At 37.9% G+C, this 23466-nt stretch overlaps 1 protein-coding gene across 1 annotated transcript; it reads left to right on the top strand.

The window, feature by feature from the left end:
* Positions 1-1265: 1265 nt before the first annotated feature.
* TPH1 (tryptophan hydroxylase 1) lies at positions 1266-22231 on the top strand. The gene is made up of 10 exons (XM_027580181.1): positions 1266-1391; positions 6966-7149; positions 9245-9345; positions 12236-12303; positions 12443-12639; positions 14708-14843; positions 15649-15775; positions 17240-17335; positions 18858-18991; positions 20765-22231. The coding sequence occupies exons 1-10, from the start codon at positions 1275-1277 to the stop codon at positions 20937-20939; spliced, it is 1335 nt and encodes a 444-aa protein (XP_027435982.1). The 5' UTR covers positions 1266-1274; the 3' UTR covers positions 20940-22231.
* Positions 22232-23466: the final 1235 nt, after the last annotated feature.

Raw genomic sequence — 23466 nt, 5'->3', positions numbered from 1 at the left:
GATGTCAAGGTAGATATCTAGTTCATCTTCTGAGAAGACAGCTTTCAACTAGATGCCAGGAATTTTGTTCTCCCTTCTGTGTTTCTGAACATAACCAAATACTCACTGAAACAGAGCTACAACTGTGACCATTGCTGTGAATGAGAGGTATATGGTATGGCTTTCTCTAACACTGAGGGGAACTGATTTAGGGAGGTCAGGGAAGACTTCCATGAGGCAATGAAGTTTGAGCTGTAGGAGACTGGACACAGTTTATCTGGCTTCAAGCCTAGAGCAGCATACTGTACTTGTTCTGGGTGGTACCACTTCAGGCTCAGATCAATGAGTGCAAGCAGGTAAAAGACAGTGGAATCGGTTATATCAATTTAAGTTGTTAAAGGTTAATTCCACTAGAACTCCAACATGAAACTGGGCAATTAGGAAGAATTAATAACCAAAAGAAAACTAATAAGAATAAATCCTCAATGTGTTGTTTCCATGTATTAATCCAGATCTTATTTCTCAAGTGTATATTTCTCAGTTGAAAGTTATACTCCACTTTCATCCCCCACAATATCCTTATCTCCCCAACACACACACACAGAGTTGAATTTATAATCACATAACTCTTGTAGGCTAATATTGAAAAGGCTAACTGGCCTTTCAGGGTCCACGGCCTGGGGGATTCCAAGTCAGAGAAGAAAGAATATGCTTGTATGGAACCAGAATTACCTTGGCTAGCCATTATCCTGTGGTCCCCATGTGTCCAGAGCTGCCCGGGCTCTTGAATTTACAAAAGAAATAGAAGCCCTTGTCCCTGTTCTGAAGGGGCTTGCTGCCTTATTGAAAGATAAGACGTGCATGAATCAAATATTCAAGACCCAGTTAATAAAGTGCTGAAATTGTGCAGGGAGAGGGGGTAGGCTTTCATAGAGGAAGAGGGCCCGGTTCAGGTCACAGTAGGAAGACTGCAAGAAGCCAGTGGGCATGAATCACCCTGAAGGGACTGAATTAGAAAAAAAGAAAAAGGAAACTAGTAACATGCACTGTATGCCTATTATATTCTAGGAACTGTGTTAGGCAATGTTTTATCTTCTGTTGGTCTCATTACAGTTTTGCGAAGCATGTCTAGAAACCCATGTTTCACAGGTGAGGAAACTAGAACTCGGGTAATGTTATCAAACATTGTCTTACTGGTTTCAAATATTATCAAATATAATCTATATTGCACAACTTCTTTTTTAGACCTTTCTCTATTTTCATACTTTGATTTTAGAGAACTACACCAACTGACCATGATTGAAGACAATAAGGAAAATAAAGACCATTCCTTAGAAAGAGGAAGAGCAACTCTCATTTTTTCCTTGAAGAATGAAGTTGGTGGACTTATAAAAGCACTGAAAATCTTCCAGGTAAGCACTCTCCATATTATTGCATAATACTCTTCTCAAAGGAGCCTCTAAAATTATATTTAAAATATAAATTATTATAAATTCTTCAGAGACGGATGGGAGAAATTTCTGAAGCACTTAAGTTTCTAAAATATTGCTTAATTCTAACAAATGGGCAAGGGATACAAACCATTTACAGAAGAGAAGATACAAATAGCTAATAAAGAAACGGGGGAGGAAAGATTCACTTCACAGATTTAAGAGAAGCAGATCTTAATTTTGTTTTAATGAAATAGAATATTAAAAATTTAATATTATTTAATGACATTAGTAATATATTTAATGACATTTTTAATATAGGAAAATAGCAAAGATTCTACAATTATACTGTTCCCTATGGTCAAAGCTTCAATGCATTTGGGACTTAAATACACCTTTGGTGTGAGGGTAAATTGGCACAATGTGTAGGGAAACAATATGTATTAGAGCCTTAAAATGTTCACACAATTTGACCCAGTAATTCCACTTCCATAAATCCATCTTTTAATTTTTTTTTTTGAGAGAGAGAGCACGCATGCACGAGCTGGGGGGGGGGGCTGCAGTGGGGAGAGAGGGAGAAGGAGAGAATCTTAAGCAGGCTCCACACTCAGTGCTCAGCGTGGAGCCCTATGCAGGGCTTGAGCTCATGACCCTGAGATCATGACCTGAGACAAAATCAAGAGTTGGAGGCTTACCTCACTGAGCCACCCAGGCGCCCCCCATAAATCCATCCTGAGGGAATAGGGGTCTGTCAGGCAGAACAGGAATATTTACCGAGTACTTACTGTGTGCCAAGTGCCGTGTAGAATCTAAGGATGTGGGCCTGAACAACGTAGACACAGTGCCTGCCTTCACACTATGTGTAATCCAGGGGGAAAGACAGACAGTAAACAAATAACAATAGTAAATAATTACATGTGTGTGAAGTGACCTGAAAGAAATACCAGATAGTATTATGATAACATTGAACTGGGGGACCTAACCTAGTTTATGGGCTTAGGGATACAAAGACTTATTTATAAGAACTAAAAATTATGAACAAACTACTTTTCCAAGGATAGGGGACAGGTTAAAGTATGCTAATAGAACATCATTGGGATTAAATTCTTAGACTCTGGAGGTGGACCCCCTGAGTTCAAATCCTTGCTCTGTCACTTATTGGCTGGGTGATCATGGAAAAATTAATTAGTCTCTTTGTGCTTTAGTCCTTTCATCCATAAAATGAGAACCCTGCCTCCCTCATAGGGTCATTGTGAGAACTAACAGAATTAATATGTAAAGAGCTGATGTTAACTATTTTAAAAATCAAGTTTATATCCATACATGCTATTTTATAGCCATGTGAAAATAATATTTCAAAGAATTAAGAATTTTAAATACAGACCAGTTGTCTAGAAGAGTTGCAATGAAAAGCATGTTTTCCTACCCAATACACCATATCCTCAGTCCCATTCCCTAGAGTCAACCTCTCAACTATTTCTGTTCTTGATTCCCTTTGATGATGAATTTATAGTATCTAAATATTGTTCTGATACCTCTCTTTGAGTTATCAACTTTACATGATATTTGCTCTCTTGTGAATGATATTGATACCATCTCCATCCCTTCTCTCTTTACTTTCCCCCAAGTTTGATAATTATATGATTATTTAACCACTTTATTGATTACCTTTGAGTTTTTAAATAATGTACCTATATTTCTTCTTCCATCAACTTTCTTCTTTATTTTATTTTTAATCAAAGAATGCATGTGCATGGTTTAAAAAGTCAACCCACACTATAAGGCTTATGAAGAAAATAAGTGGTCTTCATCACCACCCCTCATTATTAAATGTTTTTATTTGTTTGTTTGTTTATGGGGGGAGGGGCAGAGGGAGAGAGAAAATCTCAAGCATACTCCCCGCCCAGGGCGGAGCCCGAGGTGGGGCTCGATCTCACGACCCTGAGATCCTGACCTGAGCCCAAATCGAGTTGGATGCTTAACCGACAGAGTCACCAGAAGGCTCCCCTTCATATCTCCTCATTTTTAAGTTTAATTTAGTTTGCTAATCTTACAGCAAAGGGTTGAGTTAATCATACACTTGAAATCATGTGTAGACTATCATCATCGATTTATACAGCCTCCTCCTGTTTTATTTCATTGTTCCATTCAGTCTCCATTTCTCTCTTCTGATAGACAGCTGTTCTGATATATTTGATCTGTACATGGAATTATTTTTATGTGCACTTTAGAATATGTGGTTTTTACATGTGCGTGTTAATTTATATAATTGTTATTGTATAATATACTTTTTCTTTCACTCAGCACTGTTTTTAATATCTATCCATGTTGCTGTGTAACCGTCTCATTTTATTTATCCTCAGCCTGCAGGAGGCAATTATTTCAACTCTTTTAACTACATTTTCTAGAATTTACTTCCATGTTTTTTTTTAAGATTTTATTTTTAAGTAATCTCTACACCCAAGGTGGGGCTTGAACTGACAACCCAGAGATCAAGAGTCCCATGCTTTACTGACTGAGTCAGCCAGGCGTTCCTACCTCCATGTTTTATAAACAGTACACTTGTTGTGTATTTCTTGATTTTTTTCACTTGTAGATACCACCTACTGATTTCCTACAATGAAAGTAAAGACAGCTTTTTTGACACAGTCCCCTTTCCAGTGGCCCCCTTGACTTTCCTTGCCCCCATCTTCCCAATGAAGTTATGTCCCAGTGTTTGGCTATGCCAGTGTTCAGTGTTTTCATTCTTAATATTATATAAATCTTGCTCAAAGAAGAACCACATTATCCATTATTTTGACTTCCTTTTTGGTAAACAGGATTACAACTTAGTGTTTAAAAGCATGGGCTATGGAGCAGGACAGCTTGAGTTTGAATTCCAGCTTTGACACTTATTAGCTGTGTGTCTTTGGGCAAACTGCTTAACTTCTCTGTGGCTCTTTTTCTGTAATTGAAATACAGGATAGGGAATGTCTCACTTATTACTTCTACTTTATGTAAATTTCCCAGGGTCTTCCTGACTAAAATTTTCTTCCAGATGGACTTTTAAATTATTTAGTTACATTTCCTCAACAAATTCCATCAAGATTTTGATTTTGATAATGTTCAATTTATTGAGTAATTTAGGAAGAATTGACAGTTTGCATCTTTGTCTCTAAAAACATAGTTTAACTTTATATTTATTCAAGTCATAATTCAGAAAATATTTATGAATGCATTCTTATTGTAAAAATTAGTAAGAAATAGACTAAACTCTACTTTGTTAAAATTTTTTTAAATTTTTAATTTCAGTATAGTTAACATACAGTATATTATTAGTTTCAGGTGTACAATATAGTGATTCAGCACTTCCATACATTACCCTGTGCTCATCACAAGTGCCCTCCTTAATCCCCAGGACCTATTTCACCCATCCCCCCACCCCCCTCCCCTCTGGTGACCATCAGTTTGTTCTCTGTAGTTAAGAGTCTGTTTCTTGGTTTGTTTCTCTCTCTCTCTCTTTTTTCTTCTGCTCATTTGTTTTGTTTCTTAAATTGCACAAATGAGTGAGATTATATAGTATTTGTCTTTCTCTGATTGGCTTATTTCACTTAGCATTATACTCTGTAGCTCCATCCATGTCATTGCAAATGGCAAGATTTCATTCTTTTTTATGGATGAATAATATTCCATTGTGTATATATACCACATCTTCTTTATCCATTCATCTATGGATGGACAGTTGGGCTGCTTCCATAATTTAGCTATTGCAAATAATGCTGCTATAAACATAAGGGTGCATGTATCCCTCTGAATTAGTGTTTTTGCATTTTTTGTGTAAATACCCAGTAGTGTGATTACTAGATTGTAGGGTAGTTCTATTTTTAACTTTTTGAGCAACCTCCATACTGTTTTTCAGAGTGGCTGCCCCAGTTTGCACTTCCACCAACAGTGCAAGAGGGTTCCTTTTTCTCCACATCCTCACCAACACTTGTTATTCCTTGTGTTTTTTATTTTAGCCATTCTGACAAGTGTGAGGTGATATCTCATTATGCTTTTGATTTTCATTTCTCTGATGATGAGCGATGTTGAGCATCTTTTCATGTGTGTGTTGGCCATTTGGATGTCTTCTTGGGAGAAATGTCTGCTCATGTCTTCTGCCCATTTTTAAATTTGAATTATTTGGTTTTGGGTGTTGAGTTGTATCAGTTCTTTATAAACGTTGGATACTAACTTTTTATCAGGTACATCATTTGCAAGTATCGTCTCCCATTCAGTAGGTTGCCTTTTAGTTTTGTTGATTGTTTCCTTTGCTGTGCAGAAGTTTTTTTATTTTGATGTCGTCCCAATTGTTTATTTTTGCTTTTATTTCCCTTGCCTCAGGAGACATAACTAGAAAAATGTTGCTACGGCTGATGTCAAAAACTCTCCTTTACTTCTGATCAACTCCAGGATATTTAGTAACTGGCTTTCTTCTGTTGATTCCATGATAAAGTCTATGTTCCAGGATAAATCCTGTGTATTCCAATTTCCCAACATCCCTGATACTCTTTTCTTCTTGTGGTTCATGTTCCTAATAATTCTTACTTCATCTCTACCTTTGCATATACAGTTCTTCCTGTTTGGAATCCTCCTTCTTCCCTTCTGTCTTCCTACTCTATCTATTCTTTAAGACTCATCTTGGTTCCTGTCTGCTCCGTGGAAATGTTTACTTTCTCTAGCCCATAATGCTTTTTCCCAGAACATCTTCTGCACCTACTTACTACTTGTGTTTTCTCTTAGCCTTTCATGTGTTAGGCAACTAGATTATAAACTCCTTGTATGTCTTGCTTTTCTTCATATGCTTCACAGCCTTTACCTGCCTACATAGGTGTTCACCAAGTTAATTCAAATTGAACTGGTTAGTGTTGGAAATCGGCTATTCTAACCTCATTTTTGTTAGATGCTGGGTAATTGGTTCTTATGTTTCGTTATTACGCCACTGGTGCTGGTCCTCAGCGATCCAAACTGGTAAGAGAAGATATTGTCCTCCCACAGGTTTGCACATATGGCACCCAGCTCAGGCTGGCATGGGAAGAGAGCAGAAGAAGCAATCTGCTTCAGCTGGTTACTAAGTTTGTAGCTTAAGAGATTTGAGGTATTAAATACACTGTTCAAGCTGTTCATCTAATTTTATTAAATGCATATTCACAAAAGAAACTTTCCTTTCTAAAGGACTAACATTAATATCACTTTTTGAAGATGCTTTTATTTGTAAGAAATTTTTGAAAAGTTCTTTTTATCTAGGAGATTTGATATTTTTATTTGAGGCCATTCAGTTCTGGCAATTTGAGGGACTTCTAGTGGGTGTTATTTTATTAGTTTCTGGAGGGTGTGATGAATTTTTCAACTTTTTTGAACAGTACCTGATATTTAGGGGGAATTATTTTGCTGTTGGCAGCACTAAAAACAGCCTTTTTCTCTTTTGACTATGATGGTGAGTTTGGAATTGATTTTTAGTGGTAGTGAAAGTAATGAGCTCAGAGACTATTACCATTTGAGGCTGTCATATGTATCTTTACTCTCTGCTTTACCCAGGAGAAGCATGTGAACCTGTTACATATTGAGTCCCGAAAATCAAAGAGAAGAAACTCAGAATTTGAGATTTTTGTTGACTGTGATATCAACAGAGAACAGTTGAATGACATTTTTCATCTGTTGAAGTCCCATACTAACGTTCTCTCTGTGAATCCACCAGACAATTTTACTGTGAAGGAAGATGGTAAGTTTGAAAAGTGAAAATCCCACTCAGAAGATTAAGTACATAATGTGTGTCCAATCTTATATTTATCCTGAAGGCATGAAAATAAAAATAAAACACTGTCTCTTCAAATTGCTTAGTTTGGTAGTGAAGGGAGCAGAAAATGTAATTGCTCAAAATACTATAGAGCAATTATAAAGTAACATTTTATCAAGTGTGAGAGGAGCGAGAGGGAAACCTTGGGTATAAGAAAGAATTCAGAATAGTTAGAAATTGATTAAGTTTTCTCAGTTTCCGAATCATTAAGCATTTCTTAATTTCACAAACCTTCAATTTACAATCCCTGAGCACTTAGAAATTCCCACAGGGCTTAGCATCTGGCAGATATTAAGTGAATATTCAAATTTGTTGAGAATATTGATTAGGGGCTGACAACTATGATGTGGATACATTCTTTACACACTCCTCCCTGTCCCCACTCCCACCAAAAGTGAGTGAAAAACAACAAAACCTCCTAAGGTTTCTAATGGCTAAGATCTTCTGTTGTGGAAAAAATCCTTGTCATTTACTTGGCACAAAAGATAAAAGGATAATTCAACCACATTTTGTATATAGTACTCAATTTAAAGTAATCCCTTTAGAACATGCACAATATTGGGGTGTACTCAGGGCTGACACTCATCTGTTATGTATTTTATGGCTGTGTAAGTTATTAAAATACTAATAAGCTTCCATTTCTGAGTGGCAGATAGCTGCTTCCCCAAGTCCCTTGCGTGTCCCCACCATGCGTAAAGCCTGTGCGCTCCAGATACCCTAGGAGTCCTAGGCCCCCTACCGACAACCAAAGGGCTAACCGCTGGTGGAGCAGAAGCCTAGGACTCTGCTCATGTCTATTTTGAGTGATTGTTGCCCCTGTGGTATTTCTGGTTAAATCTCTTGACTATCACTTCTGGGTGTGTTAAAAAGAGCATTAGGCTGGAGCAAGGAGGATTGAATTCTAGTCCTCTCTCTTCCAACAGAGATGAGTTTCCCTTGGATAAATTACCTCTCGGAGCTTGGTTATCTCATCTATAATATGAAGAGTTTTCTAGGGGCTAAACGGTTCAGTTGATATTTAGGGAATACCAACTTGTGTCAGTTATTTCTACTGAGAAGCAAGGATACAAATATATGTATGGTCCCTCCCCTAGAGTCCTTCCCATTCTTTCCCGTGAGACAGATATAAGCAGATCCGTTTCCGAGAATCAGAGCAACCCGGAAGACGGAGAATTAGCTCCACCTACAGGGTCAGGGAAGGTTGATTTGGGTCTTGAAGGAAGAGAAGGGTAGTCTCAGGAAAACAGAAGGATGGGGTGGAGCAGGAAGTGGGAGTAGGGTATAGGTTATCCAGGCAGGAGAACAACAGGTGCAAACCCCCAGAGTTACAGGAGGGCTTGTATGTCTGAGGGAGGGTGAGAGATCCAAGTGGCAAAGACATCAGTGATCTCTAAGAGCCTTTGCATCAACAAAAAGAAACATTCAAAGTTCTCATTAAATTTTGCACATTGGTCTGCAAAGTTACACATCCTAACTCTGCTTTTTTAAGGATAGCTAAATATGTAGCTTAAACAGTTTTGTTTTGTTTTTTTTTTTTTGGTGTATTTTAGGTCCGTTACCAAAATGTAGCATTTCACCAACCCTTAGGAAATCAAGGCTCAAAATATATTTGAACTCAAAAACTTCAAATAAAATTTACTTATTAGAAATAAAGCAATTTACTTGTTCAGGGGCGCCTGGGTGGCTCAGTCGTTAAGCATCTGCCTTCGGCTCAGGTGATGATCCCAGAGTCCTGGGATCGAGCCCCACATCGGACTCCCTGCTCAGCGGGAAGCCTGCTTCTCCCTCTCCCTCTCCCCCTACTTGTGTTCCTTCTCTCGCTGTGTCTCTCTCTGTCAAATAAATAAATAAAATCTTTTAAAAAAAGAAATAGAGCAATTTATTTGTTTAAATTTTGACTCAAAGTACAAGCTACAATAAAAAATGTCATCCAAATGTATTTTTGACTTTCTTAATTTTTTCTTCCTTATTGCCTATTTAAGATTGTCTCTTCAACTGTTAGTGGTTTTGTATTTTGCAGGTATGGAAACTGTTCCTTGGTTTCCAAAGAAGATTTCTGACCTGGACCATTGTGCCAACAGAGTTCTGATGTATGGTTCTGAACTGGATGCAGATCATCCTGTAAATATTTTTAATAAATCTTTTCATGAAAATAATTTAAAGCAAACTAAAAATTAAGGGAAATTCTTTCCTTTTCTGGGAGAACGTGCTTATGCTAGACTAAATAGGATCTGGTTTTAATCTGGATTTCGGGAAGTGCCGGTAGTTCTCCACACTGGCGGAATCCCGACTAACTTCCTGAAGAGCATCTAACTTCACTGGCTCTGAGACACTGTCCCCTATCTGGCATTCCTAGTAATAAGAGCTTTTCTAAGAATTTGGATTATTGGAAAGCGGGGGGGTAAAGATAGGAGGGGGAAAAACTTATCACCCATGCTGTCCAGCACGACTGGTTTATTAGGCAGTTGATGAACTAGGAAGTTGTTTCTTTGGAAAATTATATGGGACACGGTACAGGCATAAGCTGGAGAGTTAGTAAGCCCAGAGCATTAAGGTTGCTTATGGAGTCCCATGGTCCTGGGACGGTGGAGAAAAAAAGAGTGCAATTTTGGAGCGGTATGCACCAGTGCTTTGATCTGCCGCTTAGTAGCTCTGTTCATTGACTGCATATTGCCTTAAATGGCCCTCAGCTGATCCACCTATTTTTTTCTATAATATCTCATCGAGCAATTTATTAATTGCAATTGTACTTGCTCTCAAGGCATTTGCAGTCTAGTTGGAAAGACAAAGCACACGTCTATAAATAAACGTGAGATCAAATTGTGAAAAGTGCCAAGTGGCAGGAACAAATTGCTTTGAGATGTACACAAGAAGACAAACACTTCTAGTTGAAGAGATCAGAGAAAGGCAACATTTTAACGAGGACTTAAAGGAGTTTGGCAGGAAAGAGATGGGGAGGAAGGACAGTTCATTGCAACATGAGCAAAGGTTCAGAGGTAAGAAAATCTGGAGCATGTTTATGGAGAGGTGACTAAATAATTTCTTTCTGATCCACTGCCAAGTGCTATTGATTTTACCTCCTAAATATTGCTTAAATTTGTTCCTTGTTTATTCCTATTAGCACATCTTAACTTGTCTCCCAGCCTCCAGGGCACCACCTCAACCCAACCTCCTCATAGTCACTAGAATGATCTAAAACCTCAGTATGATCATTTTCCCTTTTCTGCCTAAAGCTCACCAACGATACCTAGGTACCCATCTAAGAAAATTGAAAACATATGTCCACACAAAAACTTGTACACAAATGTTCATAGCAGCTTTGTTCATAATAACAAAAAAGTGGAAACAACTCAGATGTCCATCCACTGATGAATAGATAAGTGTGATATGTCCATAAAATGGAATGTTAGTGATTATAAAAAAAAACACAAAATATTGATACATGCATGCTACAACATGGAGGAAACTTGAAAACTGGTCACAAAAGACCATGTGTTATATGATTCCTTTTATACGAAATATCTAGAACACCCAAATTTGTAAAAACACAAAGCAGATTAATGGTTGCCAGGGGCTGGAGATGAAGGGAAACAGGAAGAGTCTGTGAATGAGTATGGTGTTTCTTTGGGGGATAAACATTTTCTGAAATTATAGTGGAGGTGGTTGCACAACACTGTGAATGTACTAAAAATCACTACACTGTACACTTTAAAATTTTATGGTGTGTGAATTATATCTCCATAAAGCTGTTGTTTAAAAAAAACAAAAACCCACCAATGACTTCCCCGTTACCCACAGACTGAAATCCAAGCTGTTTCCGACCTTTACTAGCTGACCTCGAACTAGTCCGCGCTGTGGCCCCCTCGCTCTCCAAGCTCAGCTCACATTTCCTCCGGCGCAGGCGCAGCGGGCTGTTTTTCATTGCTGTGCTCTCATTGGTGCTGTCCTTTCTGTTCTTTCCCACCCAGCTGTCCCCACTCCTTTACTGAGACTTAGCTTGGGAGTCATTGTTGGGAAACCCTTCCTGACCCCCACTACCCTTTTTCACATACTCTGGATGAGGAGTTTCTCTTTTGAGTTCCAGTGGCATTTTGGGCGTATAAGGCATTTAGCATATTGTTTCATAATAATTGGTTGATGTAAACTCCTGGAAGACCCAGGTTGTGCTTTGTTCCTATTTGTTTCTCTGGATTTTAGCGCAAGGCCAAGTGCCTAGGAGAGGCTCGTAAATCTGTGTTAAAGAGATGAGTCTCATTCTCCCCTTTCAAGTGTCTTCCCTTTCTTTCCTGTTTTGTGTTATTGGCTGTTTTCTCCTGGGCTTTGCTTTTTGAAGTCTTAATTTTACCTATTTTAAAAAAATATTTTTCTAAGTATAAATTCTAATGTTACTACCTTCTTTATTAGCATTGTTTGCTTTTGCAAATATAAGTATGTTTTTACTTTGCGATAAAATCTAAGGCTAGATTTAGCTGTCATGACTTCATGTATTATTAATTATAATTTTATTATTAATTATGGTTATAGGAAAATATAGCTGAAGAAGTAGTCAAACAATTAAGAAAAAAAGAATCTCACATTTGGAAAAGTGTTGTGTATTTAACTACGATGATGCTTTTCTTATTCCTTTTCTTATTCCTCAAACCATTTTATTTTAGTAGCTGCAATAGTATAAAGCTTTCATATAACATTGCCTCTTTTTATCAACTTATTTTATTGAAATTCAATTTTTAGCATTAGTGTATCATTAGTTTCAGATGTTCAGAGTTCAGTAATTCATCAGTTGCATGTAACACCCAGTGCTCACTACATCACATGCCCTCCTTAATGCCCATCACCAAGTTACCCCATCCCCCCACCCATAACATTGCCTTTAAAAATGATCATACATTTCGAAACAGTGCTTGCTCAAAATAACAATAATGTAGCCCTTTAATATAATGAAACCTTCCCTAAATATCATTTGTCAGTATTTTTTAGTATGGATATTTTTAAACTTTTCTTTAATTATCAGGGCTTCAAAGACAATGTCTACCGTAAAAGACGGAAGTATTTTGCAGACTTGGCTATGAACTATAAACAGTAAGTGTATTATAAAAATAACTTATTCAATTTTGAAATAATAAATGAATGGAGTAAATTATGCTCATTTAGTAATTAAAAGATAAGTGCTATTTTTTATTGAATGCTAATTCAAAATAACTTCTCTTTGTCTCATTAGTGGAGACCCCATTCCCAAGGTTGAATTCACTGAAGAGGAGATTAAGACCTGGGGAACTGTGTTCCAAGAGCTCAACAAACTTTACCCAACCCATGCCTGCAGAGAGTATCTCAAAAACTTACCTTTGCTTTCTAAATATTGTGGATACCGGGAAGATAATATCCCACAATTGGAAGATGTCTCAAACTTTTTAAAAGGTAATATGCTTAACTTTTTGTAAGGAGAATGTTGAACCCTGTTGTGATCATGACAGAATTTTTAATAGAGGAATAAAGTTCAAGTATATGGGAGGTCAGAATTTTCCTTACTCTGTCCTGGAGTATTTGGCATCCCATTTGAAGAGGGACAATCATGATCTGGAGCAAGTGTAGAGGAAAGTGAGCAGAATTATAAGGGGCTTGGAAAAATCTATTATATAAATAAAATTTGAAGGACTCTTAGGGTGTTTAACCTGGAGATATAGGGGACATTCGAGCTTTATTTAAATACTAGCTGATCATCTTAGGTAATAGGGGGAATACTATGTTGCCCTAAAGTAAATGACAATTGGATAGAAACTGCAAGCTTTTAGCTCAAAATGGAGAAGACCTTGTTAACTGAAGCTCCTTTCCACCCTAAGACTCTATCATTTTCCCATGGAAGAAAATGTGCTAGTAGAAACATCAACAAAGATTAAGGACATTTTTTTTCTCTTTTAGTTCTTCATGCCTATTTGCTTCAGGCTTCCTTATTTTTTCTAGCTAGTATAGGAAGTAAAATGATCAGTTATCTCCAGGGTTTACAATATATAAGAAAAATAAATATCCCCTTTGATCTCAGCAGACTAGAACCTTAGGGAACAAATAGAAGTTATGTTTTTCACTCAAAGGGAGTTTAGTTTATTTCCATCATGGTCTGAAATTCCTATCTTTGAATTTCTTACACAGACCATCATAAAAACCTACATATCTATTCAACTCCATAATTCTTATTAGCCAACCACTATGCACAACACTAAGAAAAACTAAATAGGAAAAGTCACTATTGTTTTATAAGGGAAGAACTTGTATAAATGGTTCCTATAAAAACTAGATTTAAAAAAAGTGATTAAGGATGACAGAGAACCAATGCATGTGACCTCACACTTGGGTATTACAAAGATGGGCAAGCATATGCTACAGAAGTTACCAAATTAAATTTGCTTGAGATTTGGAGGAAATATTTTGTTATGGATACAAAACTGAAAGCTATTCACTTGGGGTCTGGAGCATGAGTTGGATGCAGAACAGGTTGCTAAAGGTGTTTCAAGGGAAATTGTCAAAGAAGGAAACCAAACCTAAATGATAGTTCAAACAAAACACCGGTTGGAAGGAGCTCTCTACACTGTCAAATATGGTGGCCCCTAGACACGTGGTTGTTTAAATAATTCACCTTAATATAAATCAAAATGTTAGTTTCCTAGCCAAACTAGCCACATTTCAAGTGCTTAATAGCCACATGTGGTTAGTGGCTACCCTACTGGGTAGACTAGGTATAGAACATTTCCATTATTGTGGAGAGTTCTATTGGACCATGAAGTCTACACATCAGAGTGGGGGAATCCAAGTACAAAAGCAACCAGATGGAACTGGAAGAGCAGAGGGCAAGGGTTTCAAATGAACAGGGAGCGTAGAGCTTATAGAGGTCCCCTGAGTCACTGCTGCCCTACTGGCAGGCCCCCTTCTACAGAAGGCAAGCCGTTGTAGCTGTTGGGGAATCGAAGAGCACCATCCAATTTAGATCAAATATACTTTGCAAAAGAAAGTACTGGCTAAAAATGGCATAGCTTAAAAAGTGATTCTGATCTAAATTAATAGATCTAGTTGGTTTTTTTTTTTTTTTTAAAGGAAGTAAGACTCTGTCTAGGAGATATTCTAAAGCCTTTAAGGGGATAGCGAGGTATAATATAAGGAGACCTGGACTCTCATTCTACCTTTATCATCTACGGTGTGACTTTGGGCACATTATTGAGTCTCCGAGCCTCAGTTTAATAGTTGTCAAAAGGAGGAGAATAAACTTTAACTCAAATTGTAAACATGACAGGAGATGTGATATGTAAGGTCTAACGCGTTGCCTGACCCATGGTAAGTGCTTAATAATTATTACTTTCGCATAGTACACACATGATACATTTAGTTTCCATATTCTCCCTCAAAGTGCTGCTGGGTACCACTGGCAGGATTAAAATGTTACAGTAAATGGTCTGTTGGGGTGAAGATTTTCTTCATTTTCTCCTTTGCTTTGCAGAGCGCACGGGTTTTTCCATCCGTCCCGTGGCCGGTTACTTATCACCAAGAGATTTCTTATCAGGTTTAGCCTTCCGGGTTTTCCACTGCACACAGTACGTGAGACACAGTTCAGACCCTCTCTATACCCCAGAGCCGTGAGTACTTCTGTTTAATATTCATTCATCAAATAGTTATTTGTCAAGATGGTACTTCCTTCAGGAGTCTTGTGTGAAGATTAAATGAATGAACATGTGTAAAGCATTTGGAACAGTGTCTGGCACATAATACATGCTCCATGCTCTATATATGTTAGCCATTATCATTACTATTATTAATTGACAACCTGTTACCTGTTAGGTGTCACGTGCTAGTCTAAGTAGAGGGAATGTAAAAAGAATCAGACAAAAATTTCTGCCTTCATATAATTTATTTTAATGGGGGATAGAGATAATAAACAAACAAGTAAATATATATAGATATAAATATATTTAATACATTAAAATATATAATATAATATATATACATTTATGTATATAAATGTGTATATATATATATATATATATATATATATTTAATATCACCAATCAATGGTGATAAGTGCCATGGAGAAAAACAAAGCAGAGAAAGGGGAAAGAGGTGTATGTGTGGAGTGTTTCTATTTTGAAAAGTGTGATCAGACAAGGACCCACTGAGAAGGTGACATTTGAGCAGGGACCTGATTTGGTGGGGGTATGGGGCAGACATGTCTATGGGTATCTTATGTGTATATGTTTGTGAGTGGCCTAAGTTTTGAACCAAAATAGTTTCTTTAGTAAATTGTTAGTGTCTTTCGTGGTCCATTTGCAAAGTAATACCACCTGAATAAAAGTAAGATCAGATTTTGATTTGGTTGAATTGTTGACCATACATTTATATGTGACATAAGCATCACAGAGTGACAAACCTGTACCTCTTTTTCAGAGATACTTGCCATGAACTCTTAGGTCATGTCCCCCTTTTGGCTGAACCTAGTTTTGCGCAATTCTCCCAAGAAATTGGCCTGGCTTCCCTTGGAGCTTCAGAGGAGGCTGTTCAAAAACTGGCAACGGTATAAATCGGAAAATAGCTGTATAGATCAGTAATTCTTATCGGGGTGGGATGGGAGTGTGAGTTTAAAAGTGCATATTCGAGATGACTGTTAGAAAATTTGTCTTTGCTCATATTTAATTTAATTTAAATAATTTCAATAGCATTAAAGGAGGATGTGAAATTTTAAGGTTCATCAAAAGGAGACATGTGCTTTAAAAAAGGTAGAGAAACACTAGAGTTCAATAATGTTAATTATTTGTAGATCTTTTTTCAGTAAAAATGATAGGTTCTCTGAAAATGATGCTAAAAATGTTTTTGAGCATTAGGTACAAGACACCTTGCTGGAAATACAAAGATGGAATAAGGCCTGGTTCCTGCCGTCAAGGAATTTATATACAACTTAGGGAGACAGTTGTGTTGAATGGATGAACTCTACAGAGAAGTTCAGGCAGAGTGTTCTGGGAGGGCAGAGAATGGCTTGGGGAAGGTTTCATGGAAGAGGAGTATCTGGACTAGCCTAGGGAAGATGAGTCATATTTTCACCTGCCAAGAAAGGAAGAAAGAGCATCTTAGGATGAGGGCACACAGGGAAAGACAAGGAGGTGCTTGGTGTATCTGGGTTTCGAAATGACAAGAAGCTGGAACAGAGTGTGTTAGGGTGGGGGAGGTAGTATGAAAAAGGCTAGATGATTAGAATAGTGCTTCTCAAATCGTGGTTTGGGGACCCCCTGGTGTTCCTGAAAACCTTGCACAGGGTCCTTGAGTGAAAGATCCACTCAGAATGCAAAGGGGATTTCAATATAAGAACTAGAGTTCATTGATATGGTTTCATATTCCACATTGCAACTGAACTTTAAGAAATTACCACTTGTTGAGTTTTGACGTAGTATCAAAGAAGAATATCCACAGTTATCTGAAAAGGCTATTATAATACATAGCCTTCTTCCAACTACTTATCTGTGTGAGGCTGAGTTTTCTTCATATACTTCAACCAAACCAACATATGGCAACAGGTTAACTATAGAAGCAGATAAGAGAATCCATCCTGTTTTTCCAGCCAGACATTAAATAACATCTGGACAGATATTTAAAAAGATTGGGAACAATGTAAAACAATGTTTCTTTCCTGACCCTTTTTTTGTGTCCTACAATATAGTTACTTTGCATTAAATTGGTATGTTACCATAAAATGGTTTATTACATTTTAAAATTAATTAGTAAACATGTAAATGTTTTCAGTCTTAACTCATATAAAGAAAAGGTCCTTCAGTCCTGAGTAATTTTTAAGAGTATACAAGAGTCCTGGGAACAACAGTTTGAGAAGTGCTGGTTTAGAATAAAGCCAGATTGTAGAAATACCTGGGAACAAGTCTGGGGATCTTGAACTTTATTCCAGGGCACTTTGGGTCAGTGACTAAGAGTTGCAGTTTGTTTTAAATTGAGGTATTCAGGCTGTGAAAGTAACATCAATGTCCTTTTGCAGTGCTACTTTTTCACTGTGGAGTTTGGTCTCTGTAAACAAGACGGGCAGTTGCGAGTCTTTGGTGCTGGATTACTTTCTTCTATCAGTGAACTTAAGGTAAAAGCCGTAAGTCTCTCCATATAGCCATGTTTACTTAATATAATTGATATGACCTGAAAGAGTTTTTGGATTTGAACAAGTGCATACTATGGAAAATACTTGGGGTGGCAGTAAACATCACTTAAGAGACAATTTTCTCTATTTCCTAGGTTTATAGAGATACCCTAAATGTTTTTTACTTATATATGGAATTTAATTACTTAATTTCTTTCTTTTTTGAATATAGTTGACACACTATAGACATGTTTTATTTATTTTTTTCTTTAAAATTTTTTATTGTTTTGTTAATCACCATACATTACATCATTAGTTTTTGATGTAGTGTTCCATGATTCATTGTTTGCAAATAAACACCCAGTGCTCCATGCAGAACGTGCCCTCTTTAATACCCATCACCAGGCTAACCCATCCCCCCACCCCCCCTCCCTTCTAGAACCCTCAGTTTGTTTTTCAGAGTCCATTGTCTCTCATGGTTCGTCTCCCCCTCCAGTTTCTCCCCCCTTCATTCTTCCCCTCCTGCCATCTTCTTCTTTTTTTTTTTTCTTAACATATATTATATTATTTGTTTCAGAGGTACAGATCTGTGATTCAACAGTCTTGCACAATTCACAGCGCTCACCATAGCACATACCCTCCCCAATGTCTATCACCCAGCCACCCCATCCCTCCCACCCCCTTCCACTCCAGCAACCCTCAGTTTGTTTCCTGAGATTAAGAATTCCTCATATCAGTGAGGTCTTTTATTTATTTAAAGGTTTATTTATTCATTTTAGAGAAAGAGAGAGCGCATAAGCAGGGGAGGGGCAGAGGGAGTGGGAGAGAGAGAGAATCCCCGAGCAGACTCCCTGCTCCGCACTCGGAGCCCTCATGCAGGGCTTGATCCCAGGACCCCGAAATCATGACCTGAGCCAAAACTAAGAGCTGGCCGCTTAACCAACCAAGCCACCCAGGTGCCCCAATAGACATATCTTTTATATAAAAAGTATTTTAAAGCTTTTGCTTACAAGTTTTGCTGTTCCCTCACCATTTTTAGTGTGTTAGCAATAACTTCTCCTAAATTCTATGGAATTTTTTGAGAATTTTATTTATCTAATAAAGGAATGAACTTATGTTTGCTGAGTGATGGGTGTGTGTCAAATACTATCCATGGTACTTCTTGCTCTCAGGAGTCTACCACCTGATGGTGGGTATTAGTCATGTATATAAATTACTAGTGCAGGCTAGGAAGTAAGTGTCATAATGCAGGAATGTACATAAATATTGTTGGGTGCCTCTTACACATGAGTGTTAGAACACAGTCATGGAGATGGTCTTGGGGCATTTATGGGGAACAGCAAGCCATTTGTTTTGCTGGAGTATATTGTGGGTTAAATAATGCTGTAGGAAATAAGTTTGGAATTGTAGGTTGGGGCCATTGCATTAGTACCTTCAGAGACGTGCTGATTCTGGTGGTTGTGTTTGGGATGTGATCCATGAAATTAAACAGTATTCTTTGATTCACTGACTCTTTGTGTTCTAGCATTCACTTTCTGGACATGCTAAAGTAAAGCCCTTTGATCCCAAGATTACCTGCAAACAGGAGTGTCTCATCACAACTTTTCAGGATGTCTACTTTGTATCTGAAAGCTTTGAAGATGCAAAGGAGAAGATGAGGTAAAATGTATCTTCCGCGTGTCTTAACTTCCCCCTACAAAAGATTGGTGCAGTAATGGTAACAAATCATAGAAGTAGGCAGGTGGATAATTAGAAGCCTACGAGGTACCTTCTGCCTATGACGTATCTCCCTTTCACAACAAATATTTAGAGTATGTTGTTTATGGTGATGTTTGGTGATTGCATATATGAATCAGATACATTGAGAAACTGGTTTCTCCCCATCAGAGTTTATAATCTATTAGGAAAATAAATTGTAGACAAATTACTATATAACAGCATAGAAAGCCTTAGAGAGATACAGATGAAACTTTGTTCTCCATTTTATTCAGGAGCAATTTATTCCAGATGGGAGAACAGGGAAAGTTTAATGGCATCTGAGAAAGCACTTGAAGGATAAATAGGGTTTAGATATGTTAAGTTTTAGGCTAAGGGAAAGTGTAAAAAAAGGTAAGGGAGGTGGAAAAATATAAGAGTGTGATGCAATGAAGCTATGCTTTAACTATTTTTTTAACGATTTTGTTGATTGAGCATGAGTAGGGGGAGGGGCAAAAGGAGAGGGAGAGAGAGAATCTCAAGCAAACTCTGTGCTGAGCATGGAAACTGATGTGGGGCTCAATCGCACCACCCTGAGATCATGACCCGAGCTGAAATCAAGAGTCAGATGCTCAACCTACTGAGCCACCCAGGTGACCTGCTATGCTTTAACTATTAATCAGCTAAGTGTGTTGTTAAGAAAGGAGGACACTGGAGGCAGAGAAACTACTCAGGAGCTTTTTGTAATACTTAAGGTGAAAATAAGAGCCTGGGCCAAGACAGAGGTAGTAGGAAAGGAAAGGACTATAGAAGCAGAATCAACAAAACATTTGCTGGAAGGGGTCTGAGGTCACAGTGAGATCATTGCGGGATATATGGGGGTTGAAGACATGCTCCGGGTCTTCCAGAGATTTTCTGTTACTTGCGGAGTTAGGCCGGGCACAGAACCAAATAACAATACTAGCAGGGCTTCCTCTAGCACGTATGACCCCTTTGCACAGACTTGAAGAAGGGGTCCCTTCTGGGTAGACCAGGTGGATTGCAAGCTGCATTTCAGCCCTTACTCATGTATGGTTGTCCTCCGCTGTGTTCCTAGGGGTCCTGAACACAATTGTTCTTGGGGTTGCCAAATGAGAAGTTCAAATGTTGACTTGATGAAGAGGGTAGGACTTGAATGCATGAAGAAAGGGTAGAAGTTAGGTCATTTGAGAGAAGGCTAGAGGAAGACATTCTAAACAGAAAGAATGTCCACGTGCAGGAGGCAGGACTGTTCCTGGCCTGTGTGTGTGTTTGTGTGTGTGTGTGCACGTGCACGTGCAAGTGCACACACGTGCAGATGTGTAAGTGTGCAGGTGTAGTTAAGTAAATCACAGCTGAGGGGTCTGTTACTAGGTGGTCAAGTGCTGCCATTGTCTCCTGATAAAGCTACTGTAGTTGGTCTCCTTACTGTAGCCAAGAAATATATAAAGTAATAAATCACCAGTAAAGTCATCCACAAGATCTTTCCCTAGCGATGCAGGGGTGGATGTGTCTATGACAGTTTTAGTTTTCCTACCTGTGTAGGATTCTAGGTGATCTCTGCATGTGCTGTGTAGGAAAGTAGTCAGATTGTTTGTGTGAACAACTAATAAAGATTTGTCTTTCACCTAGTGTGTGAAATAGGTTTGCTGTTGCTCATTCAGTTTTCATCCTCTGCTTCCTAGAAATTGGTTGCCTCTTATTTGTTTTCTTAAACAGAGAATTTACCAAAACAATTAAGCGTCCATTTGGAGTGAAGTATAATCCATACACACGGAGTATTCAGATCTTGAAAGACACCAAGAGCATAACCAGCGCCATGAATGAGCTGCAGCATGATCTCGATGTCGTCAGTGATGCCCTTGCGAAGGTCAGCAGACAGCCAAGCATCTGATGCTGAGAGTGTCTTGAGTGTCAATTCAGAGGCCTGTGGGTCAGCTCCTGCTTTTCTTGAAGACCTGGTTGTGGAGGGACAGCCTCCAAACAATATTCTCTACTCCTATTCCTTAATTAGTCCTTTGGAAATTTGTGCCTGAATACTGTATACCACTACCTATTATTTTTTTGGTAACGGCTTTAGTGAAATATGATTCATATACCATACAATTCACTGACCACTCATTTTTTATAGAGAATTTTTTGACCCTAGAGATAGATCTAATACCGGCTTGATTCTCTTTTTCCTAATCCTTCTTGAATAAAATGACTTTTATGATCACTTAAAATGCCTGGATGGGTATCATGGAGCTGACCCATACTATTACCTAAGATCCTCTTATTTCTAAAGTATCTTACTTATCATTGAATTTGTGCCATGCTTGATCACACTGACAGCCCTAAATTTAATAGGAGACCAGCTGTCTCCACTGCTAGCGTGGGCAGAAGTATAGAGGCCTTTGCATGTGAAGCATACCTTGTAAAGAGGAAGTAGTCTAGTTTCAAGTGTGGTATCTTGTAGGGAAATATGAGTAGCCAAATTTGGAAAGGTTGATTGGGGTATAATCCTCAAGAGCAGGCTAAGAATTTGGGACTTTCTTTGGTATGGAACTAGGGAGCCCCTTCCCAAGCGACCATCCTCCTTGAGTAAAAAACTTTCCTTTCTAAGGCACTGCACGATGCTGGTTTTGTTTTAGGTTATCGGTTCTACTCATGGGGCCAAGGGGAACATGGGGCAGGCAGGACCACTTGCAAGGCCCTACACTCACACATGCAGAGTATTATGATGGGCTTTGTCCTCAGGTTAGCAGGAGGTGGTATTGTCGTGAAATGGAGAGTTCAAACTAAGACTGATGAGAGAAGCACAAAGTTAAAGTTGGGAAAGCAACACTGAGCACTTCATTTACAAGATATAAGTGAAGTCATAAATACAGAGGCAAGGCATAGGGGTAGAGGGTGGGGAAACAAGTGAGGAAATGGGATGTAAGAAAGGTTAAGAAGACCATTTTAGGTCTGACACCAATAATGCAAGGGTTGCAAGGACTGTTTTTTATGTGCTGTTGGCTATGTCATACAGGGAATGGACCTGATAGAAGAGGGTGAAGCTGGATTCCTGAATACATGCTGTCTGTTTGATTTGTTCCTTTCCTCCTCCGCACACCCTCCTCAGGTTTCTGTTTCTGGTCCTCTTCTCTCTCTGCCATCTCTTCATGGGAAATGTCATCCACATCCATGACCTCAATTCCTTTTTTTTCCCTTTAAGATTTATTTATTTATTTTAGAAGGTGGAGAGGGGCAGAAGGTGAGAGAGTCCTAAGCAGACTCCATGCTGAGTGTGGAGACTGTCACGGGATTCGATCTCACAACCCTGAGATCAGGACCTGAGCCAAAACCAAGAGTCGGATGCTCAACAGACTGCACCACCCATGTGCCCCCATGACTTCAATTCTTATTTTCTATGACTCCCATATTTGCAGTTCTAATCTTGTCATTTTTCTTGAATTTTTGCATTTTAAGTCCAGCTGCCTGCTGGATATTTTCCACCTAGATGTCCCTAAATCAGGCTAATGTTGTACAACTTCTTACGGTATCATTCACATAGAATGAAATGGGTTTGTACAACATGGTAGTCCTATCAAGTATCTCAAACTCAAAAGGTTAAAGAACCCCACAAACAAAACCTTCAGAATCATCTGAATATTACACCCCATCAACTTCCTCTCCTAGTGATGTCATTTCTGTTAATGATATATTAAGGGTCGTATTTTCCACGAATTTTTCATTCTTAATTAGCTACTTAAAAAACTGTGTTTTTACTTTTTTCCCACATTAATAGTCAAATTGTATACCCTTTAACACATTTTATTTCACCAGACCACTAGATTTTTTAATCCTTTTTAGACCTCAAAAGAAATCATAAAAAAACCTTTTTGTCCTACAATGAAATAGAATTGGGAAGAGAAATTCATGTTATTTCAGATTTATACATTACTTATAATTTTAGTTAAGTATAACTATTAATAGACCTTTGATAGTAATTGATCTAAGTTAGCTAATCTAAAATCATTTGAAATACTGATTAGCTAGTTTATAGTTGATGTATTTGGTTGCAAGGAAATCTATTGTAAGAAAATCATCACAGATAACAGTTAATAGCAAATTATACATACTGTATCTGGTTATATTAATACAACTTTGATCATGGTAAAGAATCATAGTTATTGAATTTTAAAACTATGGTATTTAAAACCACTCTATGACTAAAGCATACTAAAATGAATGTTAAAGCACAATCATTATTATTCATTACTTCGGAATAATGGAAATATTTCATGATTGATATCAATTCTTCTAACCTCTGGATTTGTGATATTTGGTAAATCAGGAGTCCTGAGAGTTTTCATGCATTTTAAATATATATCTTCGAAACATCTAAGAATATGTTAATATTTACTCCAATATGAGAACAGAATTGAGCCAAAAGT

This window comes from Zalophus californianus, chromosome 11 (assembly GCF_009762305.2).
Source record: "Zalophus californianus isolate mZalCal1 chromosome 11, mZalCal1.pri.v2, whole genome shotgun sequence".
NCBI lineage: Eukaryota > Metazoa > Chordata > Mammalia > Carnivora > Otariidae > Zalophus > Zalophus californianus.
This window is presented reverse-complemented; position numbering and strand designations above follow the sequence as displayed.

Excerpts from the sequence above, each read along its gene's own strand:
- TPH1 (XM_027580181.1), top strand. The coding sequence starts at position 1,275 with ATGATTGAAGACAATAAGGAAAATAAAGACCATTCCTTAGAAAGAGGA. Across the intron at positions 7,150-9,244 it reads TTTTACTGTGAAGGAAGATG|GTATGGAAACTGTTCCTTGG; the intron begins GTAAGTTTGAAA and ends TGTATTTTGCAG. Across the intron at positions 12,640-14,707 it reads TGTCTCAAACTTTTTAAAAG|AGCGCACGGGTTTTTCCATC; the intron begins GTAATATGCTTA and ends TTTGCTTTGCAG.